The 27,308-nt window shown below is 42.1% G+C and overlaps 1 protein-coding gene across 7 annotated transcripts in view; it reads right to left on the bottom strand.

Moving 5' to 3' along the window:
- LOC104022796 (protein patched homolog 1-like) overlaps nucleotides 1–27,308 on the bottom strand; it is a 98,098-nt gene that overhangs the window by 59,976 nt on the left and 10,814 nt on the right. For 6 of the 7 annotated variants that reach the window (XR_015707698.1, XR_015707697.1, XR_015707699.1 and 3 more), the window contains exons 3-12: nucleotides 9,147–9,336; nucleotides 7,836–7,905; nucleotides 7,630–7,721; nucleotides 6,036–6,234; nucleotides 5,317–5,438; nucleotides 3,469–3,616; nucleotides 2,747–2,878; nucleotides 2,310–2,465; nucleotides 1,563–1,661; nucleotides 534–659 (exon numbers count right to left, since the gene is read on the bottom strand). Coding sequence is in view for 3 of the 7 variants with exons in the window: in XM_087770938.1 (XP_087627064.1) it covers nucleotides 534–659; nucleotides 1,563–1,661; nucleotides 2,310–2,465; nucleotides 2,747–2,878; nucleotides 3,469–3,616; nucleotides 5,317–5,438; nucleotides 6,036–6,234; nucleotides 7,630–7,721; nucleotides 7,836–7,905; nucleotides 9,147–9,336 (1,334 nt within the window). In the remaining 4 variants the exon portion in view is untranslated. The remainder of the gene's footprint in view (nucleotides 1–533; nucleotides 660–1,562; nucleotides 1,662–2,309; nucleotides 2,466–2,746; nucleotides 2,879–3,468; nucleotides 3,617–5,316; nucleotides 5,439–6,035; nucleotides 6,235–7,629; nucleotides 7,722–7,835; nucleotides 7,906–9,146; nucleotides 9,337–27,308) is intronic. The other variant, XR_015707700.1, reaches the window with a different exon arrangement.

Genomic DNA, 27,308 nt, shown 5'->3' with positions numbered 1-27,308 from the left:
CTTTTTGCTAAAATTACATTGGAAACAAGTCAGTACAAACTGCTGCAGTAATAATTAATGTGGCAAATGCATTCTCGCTGCTGTCGTTGCACTTTGGTTATGGTTTGTAATAGCAGCAAATTGGACAAACCTCAATGAAAGGATTAAATTCCTACTTAGGAATGCGATGATGTAAACTAGAGTACAGTCTACTGGTCTAGACTGCCTTAAGGATTCAAATCTTGCTGGAGACTTGTTTCTGCTTAGTTGCATGCTTCTTGGTTTTTGCATTCAACCTGGTTGTGATGGGGCAGAATATTCTTTCACCCGCCAACAGGGTGTGAGAGACTCAAGATGTGAGAAACAGAAGGAGCAGAATCAAGGGGAGAGAGCAGTTGGTTATCACCAAGAACTATGGTAAACAGTGATCACATATTGGTTCAGTGAACTGCAGAAGCACTGAACATGGACTTTAACACTACCACTAACAGTTATCATTCGCTTTCCACGATGACACCATCTACAAGAGCTAACAAAACAACATAAAAACTTACTTGGAGTGAAAATGCTCGTAAAGCAGGAATAGGGATTAAGGCAGCCATAAAGAAAGCAGTAACATTGCTGATAGATGTAAGGGCTACGCTTGCTCCTGTTCGCTTCAAACATTCACCTGTTCTGTCCTGCAAAACAAATGACGTATTGTACAAGCCAAGTGAATAATGTGATGTCTTGCAAATGAAGGGGTCATCCTACAGATATAACATGGTAACAATGAAAACTATTACAAGGAAATTCTGAATACAAGTGTGCATTTGAGAGTATGTAAGAATAAACAATATACTAAGTATGCTGACCAGGAGAAAAGCAGATGACATATGAAGTGCTTACATTTTTTGAGGGTAGCAAACATTATCAAAGCTGACACTGGCTTCAAAAGTCAAAGCTAAATGGATGCTGACATTATATCAAATACATCAGTTATTAAGTAGGATGCATTTTGTGTCAGTGCAGTCACTTGGTGTTCTCAATATTTTTCAGACAAAATAAGCATGCATTAACAGCGTAGATGCATAATGTCTTGAAGAAGCATGTAAGAAAAAAACCAGAAATCCCAGGAATCGCACAAAAAAACAGAGAGAATCAAACACAGGACCCTTTCCCAATGCAGTAGGTTATTTTGAAGCATATGGAGGTTATAGCACAATGAGTTTGTAGTGCCTGCATGCTGAACCAGCTGGAAAGAGCACATGGAAGACATTGCTTGTACAAAACAAAACTGGCAAATATATATTGTTTTTAAATGATTTGTACTTTGGATATGAAACTTTGGACGGAGAATAAAAAGGAAAAGATTATAAAAGTGAGGAGGATCTTAGATTTCATAATGTGAATAATGTGAATATCATGGTCAATTATAAATAAAAGGAAAGAAAACCAGGCCCTAGGACAAAGATCTTTAGAACAAAAGCTTTTAAAAAAAAAATCATTACTAACCAATTCTAGGTATAATATATTTTCCTATATGAGGCTTTTTCTTTTATTTTATTCTTTTATTTTCTCCCAACTCCCCATTTTGTCATTACCTCAAATGGAATCCTCTTATTCTGCCCTGTTTCACTAAATGCATGTACCAGAAGGAATACGTCATCTACACCAACTCCAAGAGCAAGAAAAGGCAAAACCTTGGGGGAGAAACAAAACAAGCAAAAAACCAAGAAAGTTTTTATATTATTCTTATGATCTGCCATGCAGCTAGTCATTAGATGGCTAATCAAAATAACCTTTACACTACACTCTGAACACAAATCCAAGATTAAAATGAAAATCAATAGGATGCAATACAGATATTAACTTTTATTCTGAAAGACTGCTGAGGAACTTGCAGTATACCATTTACAGGTACAAAACCTCACTAAAAGTAATTCAAGTTTTTGGTAGGCAAAGAATATCAGACAATATTTCAAGATATTTTCAAAATATTTTCAGGAGTTGAATATCCTGATATATTCAGATGTAAAGAAAAAACTTGCAGCTTCTTATGTACAATGAGATGCTTGCACTCATATTGGGACACAGAAAAACAAATATCCTAGAATCTACCTAATTAAACAAACTGCAGGATATCTGCCTTTTTCTTTAAAATCATTTGGCAGCACATTCTCTTAATTTCTCACAGCACAAGCTACTAGATAGGAGAAAGACACAAGTAAAACCTAAAAATCAAAATACTTTCTCAGCTTTTGTTTTTCCTCAAAGATTGATTCAGATGTGTTCATTTACTAACAAAGTTCTTGTAATTTAGCAGCAGACTACTTGTGGCTCATTAATACCTGAGTTGTGGCAGCATTAAAGGAAATTCCAATCAATGAGCACAGACCCAATCCTGCAGCCACTGAGAGAGCAACCAAGATGACTCCTGCCAGCCCCACAGCAGCCTGAGACTTGGCACAGTCCCACCGCAGCATTGTTAAACAGGCGTAGGCAAGCTGAAAGCAGAGCAGGGATTGGATTAGAATGGATCCTTCTCTATCGGCTATCTCCCCCCAACAACATACACAGCTTACAAGCGTTTTTAAAAAGAACAGACACATCAGAGATGTTACATAGAGGAATAGGTGACAACTCTGAGGCAAATGTTTACAAACTGCAATTTTTATTTTAAGTATTCTGAAAATGTTCTGGACTGTTGACTGGTAATAACAAGGCAGCCATTTGAGCCCTGCTATACTACTGGAGTCAATTAAGTAAACAGAATTTATTTTCTTACCATTAGTAAGTAGCCACTAGCTACTCTGATAACACTGACATCAGAAAATGACTTTAGAATGTCATCCAGGGTAGTTGTAGTAAAGGAAAGCACCTTCTGAGTAGAGTTTTGTGCAACACTTTGATGAACAACCTATGGAAAGAAAAATAAAACTTAGTGTGGCTAAAAAAAAAGCCCATTATCATCTTCTACAGCACATATCTGAAATCAACTACTTTTGCCTTAATGTTCCTGTTAAAGCACACACCCTATACAAGAGATTTCACTGATGCTACATGAAATAAATATTTTTGTTAATTATTTCCTGCAAGCTACTGATTATCAAACAAGAATTTGCACCCTTCAGGAAAGGCCACTGCATTCACAGCTCATTCAAAACATTTAACTTAACTCCTGAAATGTAAAGGAGGTTTCTTCTTTCCATAACTCTGCCATTGATTTGCTGTTGTATGAGTTTCGCCTTTAATCCAAGGTCCAGCAAACAGTAAAACCTTCATGGCTTCTCATATGTGAATAAGCAAGCAGCTTCTTAATTAAAAAAAGAAGAAATCAGCCTTTTAAAATAGTCTGTTACGGCGCAAGGATAACTTTAAAACCAGGAGACAACACTCAATTCTAGTTTAAGCATCTTCCTTGAGAAAATACTATAAAAAGCCACGACTAAAGGCAGTGGATATTAGTAAAACTTTATAGCAAGATATCTAGGTTATTTTCAATTTTACCTCAACATACATCCGCTGCCAGGCTTCCAGAATTGCTGCTGCCTTATCCTCACTCCAGTTGATATGTGAAACATATTCATACCCCTTAAAGTGCTCATACATTTGCTTAGGAGTCATTAACTGAAACATGGTTTGCAAAGCCTGGGCACTGTAACAGGGAGAGGAGAGAGAGGAGAAAGAGGCATAAAATAAGCATTTTCAGGAAATGATTTTTCACTGCATAAAGGCTCAAATGAGAGCCTAATAGGAGCTTGCACAAGTTCTTGATTTTATAGGCCACATGTTGACATTAAAATTGAACAGAGTATAATTATTCTACTGTGTATCTGGTACAGCTGTACTGGTCTATACAGTATTGAGGCTAAGTCTGTTTTCACTGAAGTTAGTGAGAGTTTTTGCCATTATTTTCAATAGGATCAGTTTCAAGAGCAAAGAATGTAACCCTACAAATCAGTTATAAAGGTCATGACTGACAAATTGTTATGAAGAGGACACAGGAACAGTTATTCCTATGAGATCTTGCAATGCTGTTGGCAATTTGTCATTTGAAGACCTCAGTCTTTTTCATCCCTTGGAGAGAAATCATAGAATCATAGTTGCCTACCAGGGTTAAACCACGACACCCAGTCATCACACAATAAAATGCTTTGGTGCATCTTAAGTGAGAAGCACTCGGAAAACCAAAACTGTTCGCTTCTAGTATACATTTGCACAACACTGATCATAGAATCATAGAATGGCTTGAGTTGGAAGGGACCTTAAAGATCATCTGGTTCCAACCCCCCTGCCATAGGCAGAGACACCTTCCACTAGACCAGGTTGCTCAAAGCCCCATCCAATCTGGCCTTGAACACTTCCAGGGAGGGGGCATCCACAACTTCTCTGGGCAACCTGTGCCAGACTAAACTCCTGACACTTGACAAGCAGCAAAGAATACACAAAAGGCAATAATTATCCATCATAAATTTCCACAGTATGTAACTGTATCCAACAATTTTAGAAGCTTAAGGAACTATTTTATTTTTCACCAAGAATAAAGTCCTTGGCTATTTGTTAGAAGACACTTCTGTGCACTTTTTCAGAATAAATCAAAATTAGTAAGAAATTAAATTTCAATATTTAGTGTCAATGTAAAAAACCATCAAAATCCATATCAAAAGTTCTAGTAAAAATTACCTGTATTAAATATGCAAGAATTATACTTCTTTTAGTTTAATAGAAATTTGGATTCAGTGTATACATCTAAATAATGTTTTTATATGTCCTATTTTTTTTAACACAGTTCTATTTCAAGGGGTTTCCCCCCTGAAGTCCAGTGTTCCATGACTTCTTCAAGAAGTCTGAAACAAAGGGTTTTATTTCATCAGTCAAAAAAGTATTCAAGATACAGTGACATAAAGAATATACTTTTCTCTGTATTGACCCTAAACAAACAGTTCAATGGAGATTTGTGGGCACATTACCAAAGTTATTTTTCCCCCTTTTTTCCTTTGATCGTATTTCAAAAACCCAAAGTTGTTCAGTGTTTTAAATACTGTTCAATGCTTTATACATACACTCTAAACAACAAAGTTGCCAGGAAAAAAATTATTTCTGAGCAATATACACTATCATTCTTAGGTTAGAAGCAGGCAGCAATGACACCTCCTTTAATTTAAACAACTGTCTAATCACTCTTTTAAATTCTGTCCTCATCAGGGATGTCCTCCTAGATCAGGGTTCATAATACACATCATTCACAGATTCTGAAAGGCAGTTGATTTTGCATGATCTGGCCCCCTGCCAAAAAAACCCCAAACCCTAACAAAGAAAAATTTTAAAATTTTCTGTAAACATTTGTTTGCTTACCTGACAAGTTTACCAGAACTATTCTTGACTGTACCGCCTATAATCAATTCCTCCTGCCAATGCATGTATTTTCTTGACAGTCCATAGCATCCACCACTCAAAACAAGAGCCACATCAAGAGGCTAGAAAAAAATTTTAAAGAAGCAATTCATCAGTTGCACAGCTTCAGACAAACTCATATCCTAAATCAACACCTAGTGTACTGAAATAACAGCTATTGAAGATCATCTAGGAAGTCTACAAAGAGAAATGTGTTCAACAAATGGAGTAGACAAACTAGCCCGATACTTGTTCACCAGACAGCAACTTCTCCAAAGCCTAGTGTGACTGAGAAAGGGATATATAAAGTTAGGTCAACGAAACAGGCCCTACTTGAAGGAAGACCTTGCTGCAGTGTCAGTGTACAGCGGCAGCCGTATTCCAGGAGTGACTGCATCTGCCTGAGGCATGTTGCCTGCCGAAATGGTGTGTCACCACATTGCCACACCCAGCCAGTAGCTGAGAACTGTAATCTCACTCTAAATATGTGTGATTAATATTGCATCACAGGCTGAGGGAAAGTTAGTGACTCTGGGCTAATGGTATATAATAGGAACCGAATAATGAAATCACCGAAGAACATAAAATATATATTATTTGGAAGGGAATGGTACCCTTTTCTCTCACCACACATACAGAGCCTCCCTTGAAAAGATCTACACAAAGATAAGCAAACTTACTTTGGTGGAATTTTTGTTGGGAGCTGTGATTGGGCAATCAGGATCAGCAGGATTCAGACAAGGTCGATCCATATAACCATGACCAACCTCTGCTTTATTCAGCATTTCTTCCCAGCTCTCCACTTGGTAGTTTATTTTCTTTAACTCTTCTAAGAATTCTAAGGGGTCAAAGTTGATCCACTGCAAAGGAGGTTTCCCTCTGTAAAAGAAATCAGGGAAGAATGACAAAAAAAGACAAAATAAGTACTGAAACATAATTTTTTAATTTGTATTTGCACAAATGATGAAGTTGTTTTCTGTTACAAGCTATAACCCTTTCTGGTAAGGGTGTTTCATAAAATGAAATGCATGTTTTAATTATATTTATGTATACTTTTCCTGTAACCCTGTGGTGATTTTAACAAAAATAGTCAGTACTTACATACCAATTTACTATATGAAAGGGAATATTCACATGTTAAAAACACTTTCATTTACAAACCAAGTAAAACAAACTATCAAGCACCTAAATAACAAAAAAGCAGCCAACTGTTGCTTCAAAGAATTTGGAGGGAGGGGAGAGGGAAAGAAGGGAGGAGGCTGAGGAAAGAAATCCTTTCACATAGTATCAGATTACTTCCTGCTAGTCTAATAATCATCTTGCAAATGTAACCAATCAATATAGCTGATCTTTGTTTATCTATAACAATTCTGTGCTCCTGCAAATGCCCTGGCTGCTTGACTATCAACCATCAAGCTTTCCTGCTACCATGGCTGTCATTGCTATCACTGTCACGTCTCCCACCCCCCACTTTTGGATTTGTGATGTTGACAGACTACAAAGGCTTTTGGCTGCCTTATTCTGTGATTCAAACCACACTGTATCTGCTTAAGCAGGCATAATTCTTTATTTGAAATCTCCCAACCAGAAAATGCAACCCCCCTTATTTCCCTATCTAAAACTGTACACTAAACGTTAGGAGATAGCTATTGCAAATTGCTTTCACAGAGACATGCAAACCAGGACAGAAACAATAACTCAAATGATAACTCTTACATAATTAACAGAAAATGACTGCACAGATTAACAATTAACTCTTTGAATGATCCAGGGCATATAATATCACATTTGCAAATTGTAAGAAACCACCCACAAAATATGTATTTGGTTTCTTTAATGATCTCATAAGCAAAGGATTTGAGTTTTATTTCTTAGGAAGACTTGAGTTTTTACTCAAGAGACATACATTTTCCAGTCAATGTTTTTGTAGTTTGGGGGGGAGGGAATAAAAAAAAAAAGGGGGAAAAAGTTTATTTCAAAAAAAGCATACAATTTAAAAAGCCTGAATTCAGAATTTATATTTCCTTTTGCATGCTAGCAGAACAAGAAAAGTAATGACACAGGACTTAAATTGATGCATCTTTTAGAAACAGAAAAATTTTTGTTCAATTAAAAAAAAAATCTATGTGCATTTTCTGCAAAGACACTACAACTTATTTTTAATTTTTTGGTTAAACCAGAATCTGAATAAGCAATGGGATGCAACTCAAAATCATGCATCATTTTATTATTAAAATCAGACAGACTGTAAAGTTATAAAAACAGCATGCTTACAATAGATAGGCAGTTCCTGACTGTAGCTTTGCTCCCTCCCAGAAGCAGTCCAAAGGAGTGATAATTAAACAAGGATAAAGATATTCTATGATCTGTCAAAGTCAGAAAGGGGAAAAAAACACAGTTAGTCTACAATATAATCTAAACAACACAAGCTGAATCATGAGGATATAAAATGTTTATAACCAAATTCCTGTTATGCCTACCTGGTCCATGTAACCTGCTTCTGTGATGAGTTCTCCTGATTTATAACATAAGTGTTCCAATTTCCATTGTCTGTAATAAATATAAAGAACAAGTATTTTTTTCTTTCACAATTACTGAAGTTATTTTTAAAATTTAACATACATTAAAATTGCAACTCACATAGACATGGTGGCCTCAAGTAGTGAATCACCGAGAAAGACAAATTTTATTCAGCATAGGTATACCACAACCTCACAAAAAAGAAAAGGCCTTTCTTTTTGTAGTTATAACTAGAAATATTTATTTCATTTATGCTAAACAGTCTCTGTAAAAGTCATTAAAAATAATGGAGCTACTTTTGGATTAATAGGCTAGTTGACACAACTAAAAGGGACAGAAATGTGGCTTTATATAAATGAGACCACTTGTGACTTAAGATATCACTCATTGACACAGAGAGAAGTCAGCTTCAGGCTCAGACTAGCTCTGACTCATGCATGTAGGAGAAAAGAAACCATTAGAATTTCTGTTTTCCTTGTTCAGCTGTATTACAACTTCCACTGTAGTGACTTATAGCACCTTAGACAAGGCAGGAGCTGGGTAAAAGATAATTGGAGTCTAGGTATTAGTTCATTTAGGCATCAGTTAGATGTGCTGAAAAGATGTGCTGAAAGACAGCAGGCTTCATGCCTTGCAGACAGCATCCCTAGGCACATCATCATGTAAGTAGTAACCCTGGAGGAACCACTTGTCATGAAGAGATCTCACTAGCCCAAAGCTAGTGCCTTGTTAAGGTGCACTTTTAATATTTTTATTGTTGGACAACTCTTAACTCTTGCTTTTCGGACAACTCCCAACCCTCAGTATGTACACACAGACACTCTGAAGGCCAACTTTACTATGATTGCATCCATGTTATTAAATAGCCCAGTAATTCCACCCACTGCCATTTCTCTTCCATTTGCATTTCCCCTTTAAACCCAAATTACTGGAAGGCTTCTCATTGTTAGGAATCCCATCAATAAAGTCCTATTTTTAAGAGCACAGTCATCACTCCTTTACCAAGAAAAATGCCAGACACTGTAGCACTGCTCATAAGGGTACATTTTCAGAATCTCATCCACCACCTCTTACACCATTTTATTTGTTAAAATGTCAACTGGTCACTGCTGTCATGCCACAATTTCAAGCATCAGTAATTAGTGACATTCAAAACACAGTTCTAAGGGAAAGGTTCTGAAGTGCTATCCATTAAAAATATATGCAAGGAAACATCTGTCCACTTTCTAGCTGTTACAGATGATCAAGAAAAGTTTTGCTTTTTTCCTTACCTGTTGTACATATAAACATCTACTCTGCTGGCCTGAAGTGCAGAGTCAAGGTGCTGTCTGAGTGCTTCTATTGTTAGTACATTAGCACCATCTTCCTGTGGAGTCTGAATCATGAGCTGGGGGTTAAACATGGCCTCTTCTCCAATCTTCTGCCGTGTGTAATTTAATTCCCGACTCACTCGTCCACCAACTGATGGATAAATATTAACAGCTTTGTATTAGCTAATAACAGCTTATTCTGGATTCACATGAAGAGCACTCTCTGGTCAGAAAATCTTTACCATGTGCATGGAATATTCTACCTCAAATTGATTACAGCGTAGCTCTAAATCTAATATCAAATTTATTTTAGTAACAGTGTAACAAAAAACATATTCTCCACTAAAAAAATGCCATTGTCCCTACTGCACTAAAACACTGATGTGCAAATTGAAGCCTCTTAAACAACATGTTTTTTCTATATTAGAACCAATATTCTGTATGTAAAAAAAAACCAAAAAAACCTTTTCCTTGCAAACCAGACTGAATACTCTTATGTTACAATTTCTTTCAGTCATATAAACAGTCTGCTCCAATAGCACATTTCAAGATAAATGGCTTCAATTTACACTCTTCTAAATAATTTGGCAAAGGCAGAAGGGGGGTGTTTCTCTTCAGTTAAAAAAAGGGAAGAGGGAAAGAGTAAGTGAGCATGAGTACTTCTTTCAGCCTTATATAAAGTGAAAAAATATTAAATTCACATAAAGAGGTGCAGTCCTGAGTGCAACAGTGTAGCAGAAAGGACCATCTACAAACAATTTGCCCTAGTGGTCCAGTACCTGCATAACATGGTGTGATGCAGGGGATAATTCATACACAACATCTGTTTCTAAACCCACATGAGCTGAGCAGGTATGCTCCATATCAAAACATGGATTTATAAAAAAAGAAAAAGGTAGAGAGAGACTGCAAAGGAGACAGGCTCTAGAGGGAGCCATATTCAACTTGCCTTGCCAGAGAAAATTACACAAGAATGGAAAATTATCTTATCTTCTCACTTACAAAAAAGCATTCAGCTAGAGTACATATACTTTATATAACCTCCCCTATAGTCTCTCTAGAAAATACACGTGGGACGGGGTTCAATTAATTCAGCCCATTAGCTGAATCAAGACCACATTCAGATGAGGACAAGAACACCACCAATATATTGTTTCCATCCCTTACAATTTATTAACTTTATTGATCTGCTAGGTCCAAGCTACAGACCTGGTCTAATTTGTTACATTTTCTTCAGTTCTAGTTACCTTGGTACTGGTGATCTGAATTACTGTCAAAGTTTGGTTTTGCAACAGTGGGAATAGAAACTATACATGTACATCTCTCTCTTCTATAGGCCACATAATGGAAGACTGATCTGTAACCAGTCAGCAGTGTGAGAGATGACATTCTCAAGTCTGAACAAGCCTAGGACATACTTTTTCAATCAGTTGGACCCTCACTCTACCCGTAACCCCCCTGGGGCTAATGGGACCATCAGGCAAGAAGTTAGGCCCCAGCATAGATAAAGCTGTCAGAATCAGGCCCCCAACAATTATAGTCATTCTGGCATGAAGCATCACTTAATTTTGAGTTCAAGAATTCTTTGAAGAAATAAGTATTTCTACAACACACTGCAACCATTTTCTCAGCCTATCATACAGAATCATAGAATCATAGAATCGTTAAGGTTGGAAAAGACCCTTAAGATCATCGAGTCCAACGATTAACCTAACACTGCCAAGTCCATCACTATACCATGTCCTCGAGCACCACATCTATCTGTTCTTTAAATACCTCTAGGGATGGGGACTCAACCACTTCCCTGGGCAGCCTGTTCCAATGCTTGACCACCCTTTCGGTGAAGAAGTTTTTCCTAATATCCAACCTAAACCTCCCCTGGCGCAGCTTGAGGCCGTTTCCTCTCATCCTAGCACTTGCTACTTGGCAGAAGAGACCAACCCCCACCTCACTACAGCCTCCTTTCAGGTAGTTGTAGAGGGCAATAAGGTCTCCCCTCAGCCTCCTCTTCTCCAGGCTAAACAACCCCAGCTCCCTCAGCTGCTCCTCATAAGACTTGTTCTCTAGACCCTTCACCAACTTCGTTGCCCTTCTCTGGACACGCTCCAGCACCTCAATGTCCTTCTTGTAGTGAGGGGCCCAAAAATGAACACAGTACTCGAGGTGCGGCCTCACCAGTGCCAAGTACAGGGGCACTATCTCCTCCCTGGTCCTGCTGGCCACACTATTCTTGATACAGGCCAGGATGCCACTGGCCCTCTTGGCCACCTGAGCACACTGCTGGCTCATGTTCAGGCAGCTGTCAACCAACACCCCCAGGTCCTTTTCTGCCAGGCAGCTCTCCAGCCACTCCTCCCCAAGCCTGTAGCATTGCATGGGGTTGTTGTGACCCAAGTGCAGGACTCGGCACTTAGCCTTGTTGAATCTCATGCAGTTGGCCTCGGCCCAACGATCCAGCTGGTCCAGGTCCTTCTGTAGGGCTTCCTACCCTCCAGCAGATCGACACTTCCACCCAGCTTGGTGTCATCTGCAAACTTCCTGAGGGTGCACTCGATCCCCTCATCCAGATCATCAATGAAGATGTTGAACAGGACCGGCCCCAACACTGAGCCTCGAGGAACACCACTCGTGACCGGCCGCCAACTGGATTTGACTCCATTCACCACCACTCTCTGGGCTCGGCCGTCCAGCCAGTTTTTAACCCAGCGCAGAGTGCACTTATCCAAACCGTGAGCAGCCAGCTTCCCCAGGAGAATGCTGTGGGAGACTGTGTCAAAGGCCTTACTAAAGTCCAAGTAGACAACATCCACAGCCTTCCCCTCATCCACTAAGCGGGTCACCTTGTCATAGAAGGAGACCAGGTTAGTGAAACAGGATCTCCCTTTCATAAACCCATGCTGGCTGGGCCTGATCCCTCGGTTGTCCCGCACTTGCTGCATAATGGCACTCAAGATGATCTGCTCCATGACCTTCCCCGGCACCGAGGTCAGGCTGACAGGCCTGTAGTTCCCCGGATCCTCCTTCCGACCCTTCTTGTAGAGGGGCCTCACATTTGCTAGCTTCCAGTCATCTGGGACCTCCCCGGTTGAGCAGGACTGCTGATAAACGATGGAGAGTGGCTTGGCCAGCTCCTCTGCCAGCTCCCTCAGTATCCTCGGGTGGATCCCATCTGGCCCCATGGACTTGTGCGCATCCAGGTGGAGGAGCAGGTCAGTGACTGCCACCTCTTTGACAACCGGGGCTTCATTCTGCTTCCTATCTCCATCTCCCAGCTCAGGGGCCTGAAAAACCCGAGGATGACTAGCTTGACTATTAAAGACTGAGGCAAAGAAGGCATTAAGTACCTCAGCCTTCTCCTCATCCTTCGTGGCAAGGTTGCCTTCCGCATCCAACAAAGGAGGGAGATTCTCCCTGGCCCTCCTTTTGTCACTGACGTATTTATAAAAACTTTTTTTGTTGTCTTTAACAGCAGTGGCCAGTTTAAGTTCCAGCTGCGCCTTCGCCTTTCTGATCTTCTCCCTGCATATCCTCACAACATCCTTGTAGTCCCCCTGAGTCGCCTGCCCCTTCTTCCAAAGGCAGTAAGCTCTCCTTTTTTTCCCAAGTTCTAGCCAAAGCTCTCTGTTCAGCCAGGCCGATCTTATCCCCCACCTGCTCGTCTTGCGGCACATGGGGACGGCCTGCTCCTGCACCTTTGAGATTTCCTCCTTGAATAATGTCCAGCCTTCCTGGACTCCTTTGCCCTTCAGGACTGCCTCCCAAGGGACTCTGTTAACCAGACTCCTAAACAAGCCAAAGTCCGCCCTTCTAAAGTTCAGGGTAGCGGTCTTGCTGACCCCCTTCCTTACCTCTCCTAGAATTGAAAACTCTATCATTTCATGGTCACTGAGCCCAAGACAGCCTCCGACCACCACATCACCCACCAGGCCTTCTCTGTTCACAAACAACAGGTCCAGCGGGGCACCTCCCCTGGTTGGCTCGCTTACCAGCTGCATCAGGAAGTTATCATCTCCCACACACTCCAGGAACCTGCTAGACTGCTTCCTCTCTGCTGTGTTGTATTTCCAGCAGATATCTGGTAAGTTGAAGTCTCCCACGAGAACAAGGGCTAGCGATTGTGAGATTTCAGCCAACCGCTTGTAGAATACTTCGTCTGTTTCCTCATCCTGGTTGGGTGGTCTGTAACAGACTCCCACCAGGATATCTGCCTTATTAGCCTTCCCCCTGATCTTTACCCATAAGCACTCAACCTTATCATTACCGGCGTTGAGCTCTAGACAGTCAAAACACTCTCTAACATATAGAGCTACCCCTCCCCCTCTCCTTCCTAACCTGTCCCTTCTAAAGAGCTTGTAGCCATCCATTGCAGCACTCCAGTTATGTGAGTCATTCTACCATGTTTCCGTGATGGCGACCACATCATAGTTTTCCTGCCGCGCAATGGCTTCCAGCTCCTCCTGTTTATTGCCCATGATGCGTGCATTGGTGTAAATGCACTTCAGTTGGGCTATAGATCTCTTCTCCAACACAGGCATGCCACCCCTAGGCTCATCCCTAGCAAGCCTGGTTTCATCCCCTTCCCCCTTTGCATCTAGTTTAAAGCTCTCTCAATGAGGCCAGCTAACTCCTGAGCCAGAATCCTTTTCCCCCTTTGCGACAAGTGAACCCCATCTGTCTCCAGCAGGCCTGATGCCATGTAAACTGCCCCATGGTTGAAAAACTCAAAATTCCACTGCTGGCACCAGCCTCCAAGCCACGTGTTGATGAGGTGGGTCTTCCTGTTCCTTTCCATATGCCTCCCAGCTACTGATGGGATGGAGGAAAACACCACCTGTGCTCCTGATCAATCAATCGCCCTAAGTCTAAAGTCCCTTTTGATTGTCTTGATGCCACTATCAGCTACCTCATCACTGCCGACTTGAACAACCACTAGTGGATAATAATCAGAAGCTTTCACCAGCCTGGGGAGCTTCCTGGTAACATTTCTTATCCTTGCCCCAGGGAGGCAGCAGACTTCCCTATGGGATGGGTCCGGTCGGCATATCGGGCCCTCGGTTCCCCTCAGAAGGGAGTCACCTACGACAATTACCCTTCTTTTTTTCTTGCCAGTGGCCGTTGTAATGCGCGGGGCTGACTGCTTCCCCCCAGTCAACCCTTTGGATGGATCCCTGTCTGTATCTTCATCCTCCTGGCCCTCAGGTTCCAGAGCCTCATAACTATTGTGTAAGGGCACCTGGGGGGGTGAGGTTGGCTGGGAGAGGATTTGCCTGCTGCGCCGAGCAGGGATCCGCATCCATCCTTCTCCTTCTCTTGGGTCCCCTCCTTCTGCCTGACGACATGAGGGCAGGGGAGCCTCTCCCTCACTTGATGCTTCCATCTGGCATGCTCGTCTCAGGGATGGTAGGGAGTGGCTTCACCAGTCTACCTCCCTCTCGCACTCCCTGATACTCCTCAGTCTTGCTACTTCTTCTTTCAGCTCTGCCACCATGCTGAGCAGATCCTCCACCTGCTCGCACCTCACGCAGGTGTTGTCACGGCAGCCCTCCGTCACCAGAGCAAGGCTCTGGCACTCCCTGCAGCCAGAGACCTGGGTGGCTGCATGTTTTAGTGGGAGGTCCGTCTGTGTCACCACATCCCTTCTGGCGATGGCTCTTGTCCGAGCGGAAACCATGGCTAAGTCTCTTCCAGGAGGGCATAGACCACAAGGAGAGCTCGCCAGCTGCCTGCTCCCTCTACCTGCGCAAACTGCCATGCCACGCCCTGTTTTCCCGTCCTGGGTCCTGGTCGCTCGTGCTCCCTAGGGACCCGTTTAAATCTCCCGCGGTTGCCCCAGCAACGCCCAAGCCCCGCCTGCCTCGCTTGCAAGAGCAGCCGGTTTCCCTTTGGTGTGAGGGCCCCACCAGACTCTTTATCGGGTTCCCCGGCACAGGAAACCCCCTTTTCCACCCCAGTCTAGCGCCCAGTCGCAGGACTTACCATTGCTATATGTGGCACTACCTCCTTCACATCATGTAACAATGATCAGCTCACAGTAACAAAAAAAAAAAATAAAAAGCAAAGTATAAATTCCCTAATTTATTCACATCCTTCTTATTACAGTGACAGGATATACAATAAATAAGACTGCATATGCATGGTAACAAAATGCTACTGTTAATTTATATCAATAATTAAACCCTAAAACCACTTAGACTTTTCCTCAAGTGTTTGAGTATATGCACATTAATCACAACTAAATGCAAATTCAAATCAAATAACATACTCCATATCAAATGATCATTCTAGATTGAAAGTTACTTTGCAAACCCATATATCAGATTTGTTGTACTGCTGCTGTGTTGAAAGAAGTGATTGTCCCACTATGCATTGGTGTGGCCTCACCTCGAGTACTGTGTGCAGTTTTGGGCTCCACAACATAAGAAGGATATAAAAAGATTAGAATATGTCCAAAGGAGGGCAACAAAGATGGTGAAAGGACTAGAGGGCATGACTTACGAGGAGCAGCTGAGGATAGTAGGTTTGTTCAACTTGGAGAAGACTGAGAGGTAACCTCATTGCTGTCTACAACTTCCTCATGAGGGGGAACGGAGAGGGAGGTGCTGATCTCTTCTCTCTGGTGTCCAGTGATAGGATGCGAGGGAATGGCTTAAAGCTGCATCAGGGGAAGTTCAGATTGGATATTAGGAAAAAGTTCTTCACTGAGAGGGTGGTCAAGCACTGGAACAAGCTCCCCAGGGAAGTGGTCATGGCCCCAAGCCTATCAGTGTTCAAGAAGCATTTGGACAATGCTCTTAGATATATGGTTTAACGTTTAGGTTGCACTGGGTGGAGTCAGGAGTTGGACTCGATGATCCTTGTGGGTCCCTTCCAAAACAGGATATTCTATGATTTATAAAATTCCAATTTCACTCATAAGGCTGATGTTCATGTCTACTGCTGTCTTTCTCCACCAGCCAGTAGTCTATGATATGCTAATAAATTTTGCTTGGTCTTACAGGGACAAAGCACAGAATCATAGAATCATAGAATTGTTTAGGTTGGAAAAGACCTTTAAGATCATCAAGTCCAACCGTTAACCTAGCGTTGCCAAGTCCACCACTAAACCATATCCCTAAGCACCACATCTACACGTCTTTTAAATACCTCCAGGGATAAGAAAGCTGGTTAATATTGAAGGATCACCTCCTCCAAGCCCAAGAGCAGGCCATCCCAACAACTAGGAAGTCAGGCACAAATGCCAGGAGGCTTCCATGGATGAACAAGATGCTCCTGGCAACACTCGAATACAATAAGGAATCATACAAATGGTGGAAGCAGGGACAGGTAACCTGGGAGGATGTATTGGGTTTACGTGGCAAGGTTTTGGTAGCAGGGGGGCTACAGGGGTGGCTTCTGTGAGAAGCTGCTAGAAGCTTCCCCTATGTCCAATAGAGCCAATGCCAGCCGGCTCCAAGACGGAACCACCACTGGCCAAGGCCGAGCCAATCAGCAATGCTGGTAGTGCCTCTGTGATAACATATTGAAGAAGGGAGGGGGAGGGGGAAACACACCTGCACATTTGCAGTCAGAGAGAGGAGTGAGAATATGTGAGAGGAACAACTATGCAGACACCAAGGTCAATGAAGAAGGAGGGGGAGGAGGTGCTCCAGGCACCAGAGCAGAGATTCCCCTGCAGCCCCTGGTGAAGACCATGGTGAGGCAGGCTGTCCCCCTGCAGCCCATGGAGGTCCACAGTGGAGCACCCATGAACTAAAGGTGAAGGCTTGTCCTGGTTTCGGCTGGGATAGAGTTAATTGTCTTCCTAGTAGCTGGTATAATGCTGTGTTTTGGATTTAGGATGAGAATAATGTTGATAACACACTGATGTTTTAGTTGTTGCTAAGGAGTGTTTATACTAGTCAAGGACCTCTCAGCCTCCCATGCTCTGCCAGGTGCACAAGAAGCTGGGAGGGGGCACAGCCAGGACAGCTGACCCAGACTGGCCAAAGGGCTATTCCATACCATATGATGTCATGCTCAGTATATAACTGGGGGAATTGGCCAGGGGGCAGCGATCACTGCTCGGGGACAGGCTGGGCATCAGTTGGAGGGTGGTAAGCAATTGCATTGTGCATCACTTGTTTTGTATACTCTTTTATCATTATTATTATTATTATTATTTTGTCTTCCTTTGCTATGCTATTAAACTGTCCTTATATCAACCCATGGGTTTTACTTTTTTTTTTTCTTATTCTCTCCCCATCCCCCTGCGGGGGGCGGAGGGTGAGCGCACGGCTGTGTGTTACTTAGTTGCCAACTGGGGTTAAACCATGACAAGGCTCTATATCCTATTACCAAGCACTTGAGTCACAGTCCCAGTGTCCTGGTTTTGGTCAGGATGAGCCTCACAAGAAGCAGTGCAAGTGCAGCGGTGACACAACCTGAGCTGGCTTTGGTGCCCAATAACTCCAAGCAACACACCACCTCTCCTGTCCTGAGTGACCACCATAACAGATGGAGCCCAAAGTCATGGACTAAACAAACTCAACAGACATTTATGAAAATTTTACAGACATAAGGGAACAATATCTGTGTATATATCAAAGGACAGGAAGGGGGAGTTGATTAATAAGCATGTATTGGATAGTGCAGGACCTGAGCATGATGTGAATGGTATGTAATAAGGGGTGGAGAATGTACTGGTTTTGGTCAGGACAGAGTTAAATTTCTTCATAGTAGCTTGTATAGGGCTATATTTTAGATTTGTGATGAAAACAGTGTTGGTAACACAGGGATGTTTTAGTTTTTGCTGAACAGTGCTTACACAGCGTCAAGGCCTTTTCTGCTTCTCACACCGCCCCACACCAGCGAGTAGGCTGGGGGTGCACAAGAAGTTGGGAGGGGACACAGCCGGGACAGCTGACCCCAACTGACCAAAGGGATATTCCATACCATATGCCATCATGCTCAGCAATAAAACTGAGGGGAGTAGAGGTTGGCAGGGGCTGCTGTTGTTTGGGGACTGGCTGGCATCGGTTGGTTGGTGGCAAGCAACTGTTTTCTTTTGCATCACTTGTTTTTCTTGGTTTGGGTTTTTTTCCCCCCCCTCTCTCTTTGTTGTTGTTTTTTTTTTCTTTTTCTTTTAATTATTAAACAGTCTTTATCTTGACCCACAAGTTTTCTCACTTTTACCCTTCCGATTCTCCCCCCATCCTGCTTGGGAGGAGTGAGCGAGCAGCTGTGTGGTGCTTAGTTGCCTACCAGGGTTAAACCATGACACCCAGTCATCACACAATAAAATGCTTTGGTGCATCTTAAGTGAGAAGCACTCGGAAAACCAAAACTGTTCGCTTCTAGTATACATTTGCACAACACTGATCATAGAATCATAGAATGGCTTGAGTTGGAAGGGACCTTTAAAGATCATCTAGTCCAAACCCCCTGCCATGGGCAGGGACATCTTTCACTAGATCAGGTTGCTCAAAGCCCATTCCAACCTGACCTTGAACACTTCCAATGATGGGGCATCCACATCTCTGGGCAACCTGTTCCACTGTCTCAGCACCCTCATCGTAAAGCATTTATTCCTTATATCCAATCCAAATCTGCCCTCTTTAAGTTTAAAACCGTTGCCCCTTGTCCGGTCACTACAGGCCCTGGTGAAAAGTCTCTCTCCATCTTTCTTAGAAGCCCCCTTTAAGTATTGAAAGGCTGCAATAAGGTCTCCCCGGAGCCTTCTCTTCTCCAGGCTGAACAACCCCAGCTCTCTCAGCCTTTCTTCATAGCAGAGGTGTTCCATCCCTCTGATCATTTTTGTAGCCCTCCTCTGGACCCGCTCCAACAGGTCCATGTCCTTCCTGTGCTGGGGACCCCAGAGCTGGACACAGTACTCCAGGTGGGGTCTCACCAGAGCAGAGTAGAGGGGCAGAATCACCTCCCTCAACCTATTGGCCACACTTCTTTTGATGCAGCCCAGAATACGGTTGGCTTTCTGGGCTGCAAGAGCACATTGCCCGCTCATGTCCAATTTTTCATCTATCAGTACCCCCAAGTCCTTCTCCTCAGGGCTGCTCTCAATCCATTCATCACCCAGCCTGTATTGATATTGAGGATTGCCCCAACTCAGGTGCAGGACCTTGCACTTGGCCTTGTTGAACTTCATGAGGTTCACATGGGCCCACTACTCAAACTTGTCAAGATCCCTCTGGATGGCATCCCTCAAGCGTATCAGCTCTATCACTCAGATTGGCGTCATCTGCAAATTTGCTGAAGGAATAAGTGATGTACCTTCCAAAGACACAAGTGTGAAACTCTATTTATAATTTTCATTGGCACAATTTCTGACTGACAGATTTCCACTGACTTAGTAAGAATTCTGAATTTATTGGGTCATTCAGTTCATGTACTCATTTCTACCTCAAATGTAATTTTCTTACCTGTAATTTTCTTACCTCACAATTAATGTTCAACATTTACATTAGCATGCTTATAAAAAACTCTGGAACCTGCTACTAGAAACTTCCATCCATTTCATACTGTGTAGTTTTAGAATTAAGTTTGACCTCTGCTATACTAGCAGATCTTGATCCTAAAGGAGGCAATGAATCATAGAATCATAGAATCGTTAAGGTTGGAAAAGACCCTTAAGATCATCGAGTCCAACTGTTAACCTATCACTGCCAAGTCCACCACTAAACTATGTCCTCAAGCACCATGTCTACCCATCTTTTAAATACCTCCAGGGATGGGGACTCAACCACTTCCCTGGGCAGCCTGTTCCACTGCCTGACTACCCTTTCGGTGAAGAAGTTTTTCCTAATATCCAACCTAAACTTCCCCTGGCGCAGCTTGAGGCCGTTTCCTCTCGTCCTCTTGCTTGTTACTAGGGAGAAGAGATGGACCCCCACCTCGCTACAACCTCCTTTCAGGTAGTTGTAGAGAGCAATAAGGTCTCCCCTCAGCCTCCTCTTCTCCAGGCTAAACAACCCCAGCTCCCTCAGCCGCTCCTCATAAGACTTGTTCTCTAGACCCTTCACCAACTTCGTTGCCCTTCTCTGGACACGCTCCAGCACCTCAATGTCCTTCTCATAGAGAGGGGCCCAAAAGTGAACACAGTACTCGAGGTGCGGCCTCACCAGTGCCAAGTACAAGGGCACTATCACTTCCCTGGTCCTGCTGGCCACACTATTCCTGATACAAGCCAGGATGCCATTGGCCCTCTTGGCCACCTGAGCACACTGCTGGCTCATGTTCAGGCAGCTGTTGACCAACACCCCCAGGTCCTTTTCTGCCAGGCAGCTCTCCAGCCACTCCTCCCCAAGCCTGTAGCATTGCATGGGGTTGTTGTGACCCAAGCACAGGACCCAGCACTTAGCCTTGTTGAATCTCATACAGTTGGCCCCGGCCCAACAATCGAGCCTGTCCAGGTCCTTCTGTAGGGCCTTCCTACCCTCCAGCAGATCAACACTTCCACCCAGCTTGGTGTCATCTGCAAACTTCCTGAGGGTGCACTCGATCCCCTCATCCAGATCATCAATGAAGATGTTGAACAGGACCGGCCCCAACACTGAGCCTCGAGGAACACCACTCGTGACCGGCCGCCAACTGGATTTGACTCCATTCACCACCACTCTCTGGGCTCAGCCGTCCAGTTACAGCCCAAAGTAATTACTTGTTAATTTGCTGTCTAGTTGTTCACAAGGAATGAAATGATTCCTTTTTCAGGATACCTTACAATGTTCCATTTCAAGCTACTGGAATTGCAACATATAGCCTGAGGTGATTTTATTTTTTTTTATATGAACACTACTTTTACTAACCATTCAATATCTACCTTGCATACAACTGCACTACAAATAGCTTAACAGAGAACAAGCTCTGTATAAAAAGGAACATTCCTGGGAGCCAAACACTCAGGATAAAAGTGTTTGCCCACCAACATGGAAGACAGACTTTGAGAAACCAAAGCCAAAATTTCCAAAAGTACCTACTGGTTATGGAGCCTCAGTTTTTGTGTGATCAGTTTGAGGTGCCTAAACAGGGCAAAATTTTCAGGAGAATCCCCCTTCTAAAGACTATGGCCTTAAGGTGTTTCTATTTGAGCACTTGGGGGGGTGGGGGGAGAAGACACTTCCACTTTGTTTGAGAGAGACCACATTTTCCATTTTTCCAGTATTGCAAATGTGTATCATTAGAGCAGTCTGGTCCAACATTTTTGCATTGACAACTCAAAGCACTGAAATCATACCTCTAATAGTAATGGACAACTCACATAAATTTCATCTGTCCAAAGGATACTGACCCTTTTTGATAAATCAGATGTGTAGATCAGTGGCCCTTACAATGTTTCCATTACTGCTTGAGCAATGCCCAATGCAGGCAACATCTGCAATTTGCGATACCTGTTATCACTAGAATGGGACTAGAGAGAAATAAAATAATCCCCACCACCACCTTCATGACTTGGTAACCATATAAAAGCAAAGACTAAGAAATATACCCCAACGCAGTCATCTGAGACTTAACCTTTACTATCCAACCCAAAAAGCAGCAGTGTGCAGAGGAAGACAAAAACAATCTGGACTTGCAAGGAGACTATGCAGCCTTTCCTACGCCATGCCACCTCCAGCACTCCACAGTGGGCAAGTGCCCATGGGGAAGCTACAGGCACCCTGCCTTCTCTCCATTCAACACCTTCTCCATGCAGGGACGGTAACCAGGAAGGGTCTCCATTATTCTACCTCTCTTCCCAGCCTTGTACATAGTATGTCTTTCTCAACTTTTCTGTTAAGGGCTTCCTTCTACTCCTCTTCCTCACCTAGTCTCTCTTTGTACTGTTCCTATATGCCATCTCTATTACATGTGTATACTGGTGTTTCTCAAAAACAGCAGAACAAAACTAGTTTCAGTTCCTTACAATGGTATGCAGATAAACCAGACAGCCACAGCTTCAGCTCCCTGTCCTAAGTGTGCACCAGGATTAGAAAAGTTTATATGTGTCACATAACAGAAGGCAATACTTAATGACATCAATGACAATTTCCATTTGTATCAATAAAGGAGCACATACTTCATGACAACAAAACATAACAGCCAAGTATTAATCACACAGGATTGAAAACTCCTAAAAAGAAATCAAGATACAAGAGCTAAAGTTCTCTGGCAGGTTATGAAGATTACCCTGCCTCTTATTGGGCATGTAAAAATAATGGCCTTTTGATTTAAAGTTTCCTGTTGCTCTCAAGTTCTGTCTTTGAGTTCTTTTGGATGTCTGAGCTTGTGTGTGCTGCTCATCATGTTCTTTGTTAGCAACAGAATATAGTTTTTCTGCACACAGACAGTATTAGTTAGCAACCTTATTTTTCCTAACAGAAGAACAGGTAAGACAGCACCTTCCTTAGAATTATTTTAAACAATACTTTCTCTAGGTCTGACTGGCAGAATACAGAGGTAAAACTGCTAGCCTGGAAGACTTGCAAAATGCTTTCATTGAAATGTAAGGTTATTCAGCACAAGAAACAGGACTAGATGGCATGTATGCTTCTTAAAACTTTTAAAATGCTGTTTACTTGTAGAGTCAGAACTGATTTTGGTTTGCATGGTCAGTCTCTGAATTTATTAACTACTGATTATAAGACATTATCACATATGTTCTGATATTCTAACAATGCTAAGGACAGATCTCACAAGTCCATCAGGGTTTTATTCTAACAACGTTTTTGCTACCTGCACTGATTTTTCCGCTCACTTATTTCATTGTGCAAAATAAAGGCTTAATAGGGTGTGCCTGAAATTGAGCTATCAAAAAAACCCCACAAACACATCAGTTAGCAATGATGAGCTACAGGAGCCAGAACGTAACAGTAAGCAATCGATGTCTTAAAGAGAGTGCATAATCATTGAATGGGCTGTGCAACAGCTCAATGAAAAAAGATAATCTTTATCATGTAATTAAGCATGATCTATGCTAGCACTGGACTAAGGACAGTCAGAAGTCTCATGCTGCATTTAGGTTCTCTTGCATGGCACTTACTCTGTTTAATACACATACCCACATATGCATAGTTCACCTGTAATGGCAACAGTTGTGCTTGCCCAGGTTAGGACAGCCTGCACTCTACCATTTCATTTTTCAGCATCCAGATGGACACTACACTCTTCCCCCCCCCCCCCCATGATAAGGTCCAGGGAAAGGACATCATCTGCCTAGAATGTCATCATATTCCAATACGAAGATTTAGCCACCTCCAATCTCTCTTTAGCGCCACTGGCTTCTAGGAAAATCAATATGACCATCTCAACCATTTCTGTCACACCGAGAATTAGATAATGTCAGATTCTTAATTTCTGCTTTAAAAAAGAGGGGAAAAAAGATTGTCTGCTACAAATAAAATAAAGTTACAGAAAACACCAAAGCACTTCAAAAGACTGCTTTTTATTTCCCAACCCATCATATGATATAAGTTACATTCCTCACACATGCTGGGGATGACTCCAATGTTGCTGTTACAAATTTCATCAATGCTAACATGGTTACAAATAGCAAAAATAAAAACAGACATCAAAGATCAGTTTTCATTCTGTCACAGTTTGACAAAGTTCAGGGCAGTGACAAGGACACAAAGCTGTCTGCAGACTCAGGAAGGCAGTCCAACAACAGTTGCCTCACCTCATATTGGGACACCGCAACTTTAAGGGTGAAAACCTTTTATTTCTAAAAATCAAATAAAAGCTTATTTTACATGTGTGCACCTGTATTACCTAAAGGCAGAAAAATTATATTTCTGATGAGGTAAAATAGATTTATTGCTAAAAAATTAATTATATATTTTGGATGCACTTCCTTGGTGCCTCTGGGTTGAGAAAGTGCAGTAAAAAAAAAGAACTGTACAAACTGAATAAAAAATATAAGAAGCAAGAAAATGCACAAGAATACAAAACAGACAAAACCTGTACATCTAATTCAAACTTTCCAATTAAACATAAAACTCAGTAGCTGCTTACTGAGCTGGGACACATGTCCTTGGTAACAGAACATGAGCTACCATCACAATTGGTATCCTTGTTGACCATTTCAACAAAGAGATTGAGAAATGAATGGATATGGAGAGTGAAGTATCCTTTCTTCCAAAGACATGGTCCATTCAGGTCAGAGCTGAGCCACAGTTTTTGGTAGAGAAGCCAAACTACAGAATTTTCTGGGTGAGGCAGCAAAGAAATAAAGGACTCTAGACACTGATGTTTCCTGGAAATCAAGGTCTACAGATACTATAGACTTGTAACTCTCTAATAGTTCATGGTCCTATGACAACTTACACCAGCTGAGGAGCAAAGCCAATTTTTTTACTTTTCAGTAATTTAAGAAAACATTCATGCATTCTTAATAGCGGGCCAAAATCCTCAATCATACTGAAAATGACTGAATCATAGAATCATTTAGATTGGAAAAGACCATCAAGTCCAACCGTTAACACTATCAAGTCCACCACTAAACCACGTCCCTAAGTGCCACGTCTACACGTCTTTGAAATACCTCCAGGGATGGGGACTCAACCACTTCCCTGGGCAGCCTGTTCCACTGCCTGACAACCATTTCGGGGAAGAAATTTTTCCTAATATCCAACCTAAATCTCCCCTGGCACAACTTGAGGCCATTTCCTCTTGTCCTATCACTTGTTACTTGGGAAAAGAGACCAACACCCACCTCACTATAACCTCCTTTCAGGTAGTTGTAGAGAGCGATAAGGTCTCCCCTCAGCCTCCTCTTCTCCAGGCTAAACAACCCCTGTTCCCTCAGCTGCTCCTCATAAGACTTGTTCTCTAGACCTTTCACCAGCTTCGTTGCTCTAAAGTTTCCAGGAGTTCTGCTGAGCAGAGTATGCAATGGGCTTCAAGGTCTAAACCTAATGATTTTAGAACATCTGAATTTAATTGTTTTAACTTACTTTAACTTAACTAAGAGCTTCTGCTAGGTAATACATTAAAAACAATTTGTTGTGTTGTTCCATAGATGTCAGTTTTCCTTGAGATCCAACTTTTCATTTAACCTCTCAGTGCCCTTTCCTCAAATATGTAATTGTTTTCCTGTGTGATTAAAAGCAGCGTTTTTAAGCCTTTTCATCTGTACTCCTGAGATGGCACAAATTTAATCTGTATATGGAGTAGCACAAAATCTGAATACAAATTTTTAAAGGAACAGAAAACAGTCAAGACAAATTATTTATCCAGAACCTTTTAGGGAATACCATTTCCTAAATGATGTTTTTAGGAGACAGCAAAACTAACATATAGAAAAATGAAAGGAATGAACGTGTTATGAAACAGGGTACAGTTTCTTTCAAGTATTCCCTACTAGCTGCTTGCTGTACCATCTGTTGTCGCCTAAGCAGCTTCCTTCTGAATGGTTTTGCACTGAAGCAAAACTGCTCTCACTGTTGGACACAATCATCAGGTCAGGTCACCGCTCCCCCAAGCACTGAACCTGCTGCCTGTCACGGCTCCCCCATCTCAATATTTCTTACTGGCCACCAGCTCCAAGACAGTGCTGCATCTGTCAAGAGGCCCATTTCTCTTCATTTGCTTGCTATTTACACCAAGCAGTAAAGAGTACATTTGACTTTGTGTATGAATGTAATTAGAGATTCCTGTCAGATATACTGAGAGTGTGACCATATGTCTAAGGTTATTCTAAAACACAAAGAACTGGAAAAGAAAGTTAAACAAATGAATGAACAAACAAACCCCACAAAACAATCTTTACTTTCTACTTTTGGCTAGCCTGATCATTCAGATAATTTTACTTCACTACCAATCCTACCACATTGCAAAAATGATCTATTCTCCCTTTAAAACCCAAATTATTAGAATCTCTAGAAATAGGAGTAAAAATGTCCCTGCTGTAGCAAGTACACATAAAATACTAGAGATTTTATTAAACCAATTTCTGTACAATTAGTTAAGACCTCCTAAAATCTGCATAAAGACAGTGTCAGTGCTTGCAATATACGCTCTCTATCAGTGCATTCAGCTTGTTGCATAACATTAACCCCAGCTCCCTTCTCTCAGTTTCTGTGGAGTTGACATCACCTCTCAGCACTGAGCACTATTTTCACCATTATACAGCGAGCCCTCCTTTCATTGTCTTTCCACTTGAGGCCGCATGGGGCAGAACACAATGGAAGCCCCCAGCTTCACACACAGTCTCCCCCAGACTGTGAAGAACATCGCTCTGGACTGATTTATTTCTAACACTTCCTTCTCTCCGCATCTGTGCAGGGAAACACACATCACCAGGAACCACTTTCATGATTTTGTTGCCATCAGGATTACCTGGATTAGGGGTTGATTCATAAGGACTCCCTGTGGCTATGAGGAAGTTTCATCACAAGGTCAGTGTGGTGGGAACTATATTCTGTCAATACCACCACTCCTTATAGCTGAACAAAACAATACAAAAGAAAAAAGTTGCAAATGTGAAATATATGAATGAACAGTTTATGTCCACAAAGAAATTTATGGATTTCCCCATCAGCTGTTTAAAAAGATGTATACACTTCAATGCTGTATTACTTTAAAACAAGAAACCTGTATTAGTAATTTTAAATTTATACAAAAATTTAGTGGTTTAGGAGGTGGGAGGAACCTGGGGAATAAGTGTAACAACCCACACACAAAACCACAGAGGAACTTTTGGCACTTATTCTAAAACCAGTCATGCAACTTGAAGATTGTTGCACTGTTGAGATTTTATTACATATAATGCTGTTACCTTCAAGGCTATTTAATTCCTAGACCCTAAGTGCAATAAGTAACAGAGACAAAAAAAGACATTGTGGGTTGGAATGCAAAAAGGAGAAGCAGAATTCAATTTTTTTGTTTGTTTTTGTTCCTTAAAGCACAATTACCAAACTCTTACCTTTCTCCCCAAAGATACCCCTCCTCCCATCATAAGGGCATCACACAAAGACAGCAACACATACAAATGTGCATACAGCCTGCATGATGCAAAACAAAATCTATAGTGAAAGAGGGGAACTTTTGTTTTGCATGTGTGTGTGTGTAGTTTTGAGGCTTTTTTCTTTTTTTTTTTTTCTTTAAGAACAGTCCCTCTTGATTGAACATCCCAGTTCTGTGCAAAGCCTTATC

The sequence above is a fragment of the Nipponia nippon genome, unplaced genomic scaffold (assembly GCF_047370975.1).
Source record: "Nipponia nippon isolate SJK-2023a ecotype South Korea unplaced genomic scaffold, ASM4737097v1 scaffold_34, whole genome shotgun sequence".
In the NCBI taxonomy this organism is placed as follows: domain Eukaryota; kingdom Metazoa; phylum Chordata; class Aves; order Pelecaniformes; family Threskiornithidae; genus Nipponia; species Nipponia nippon.
This window is presented reverse-complemented; position numbering and strand designations above follow the sequence as displayed.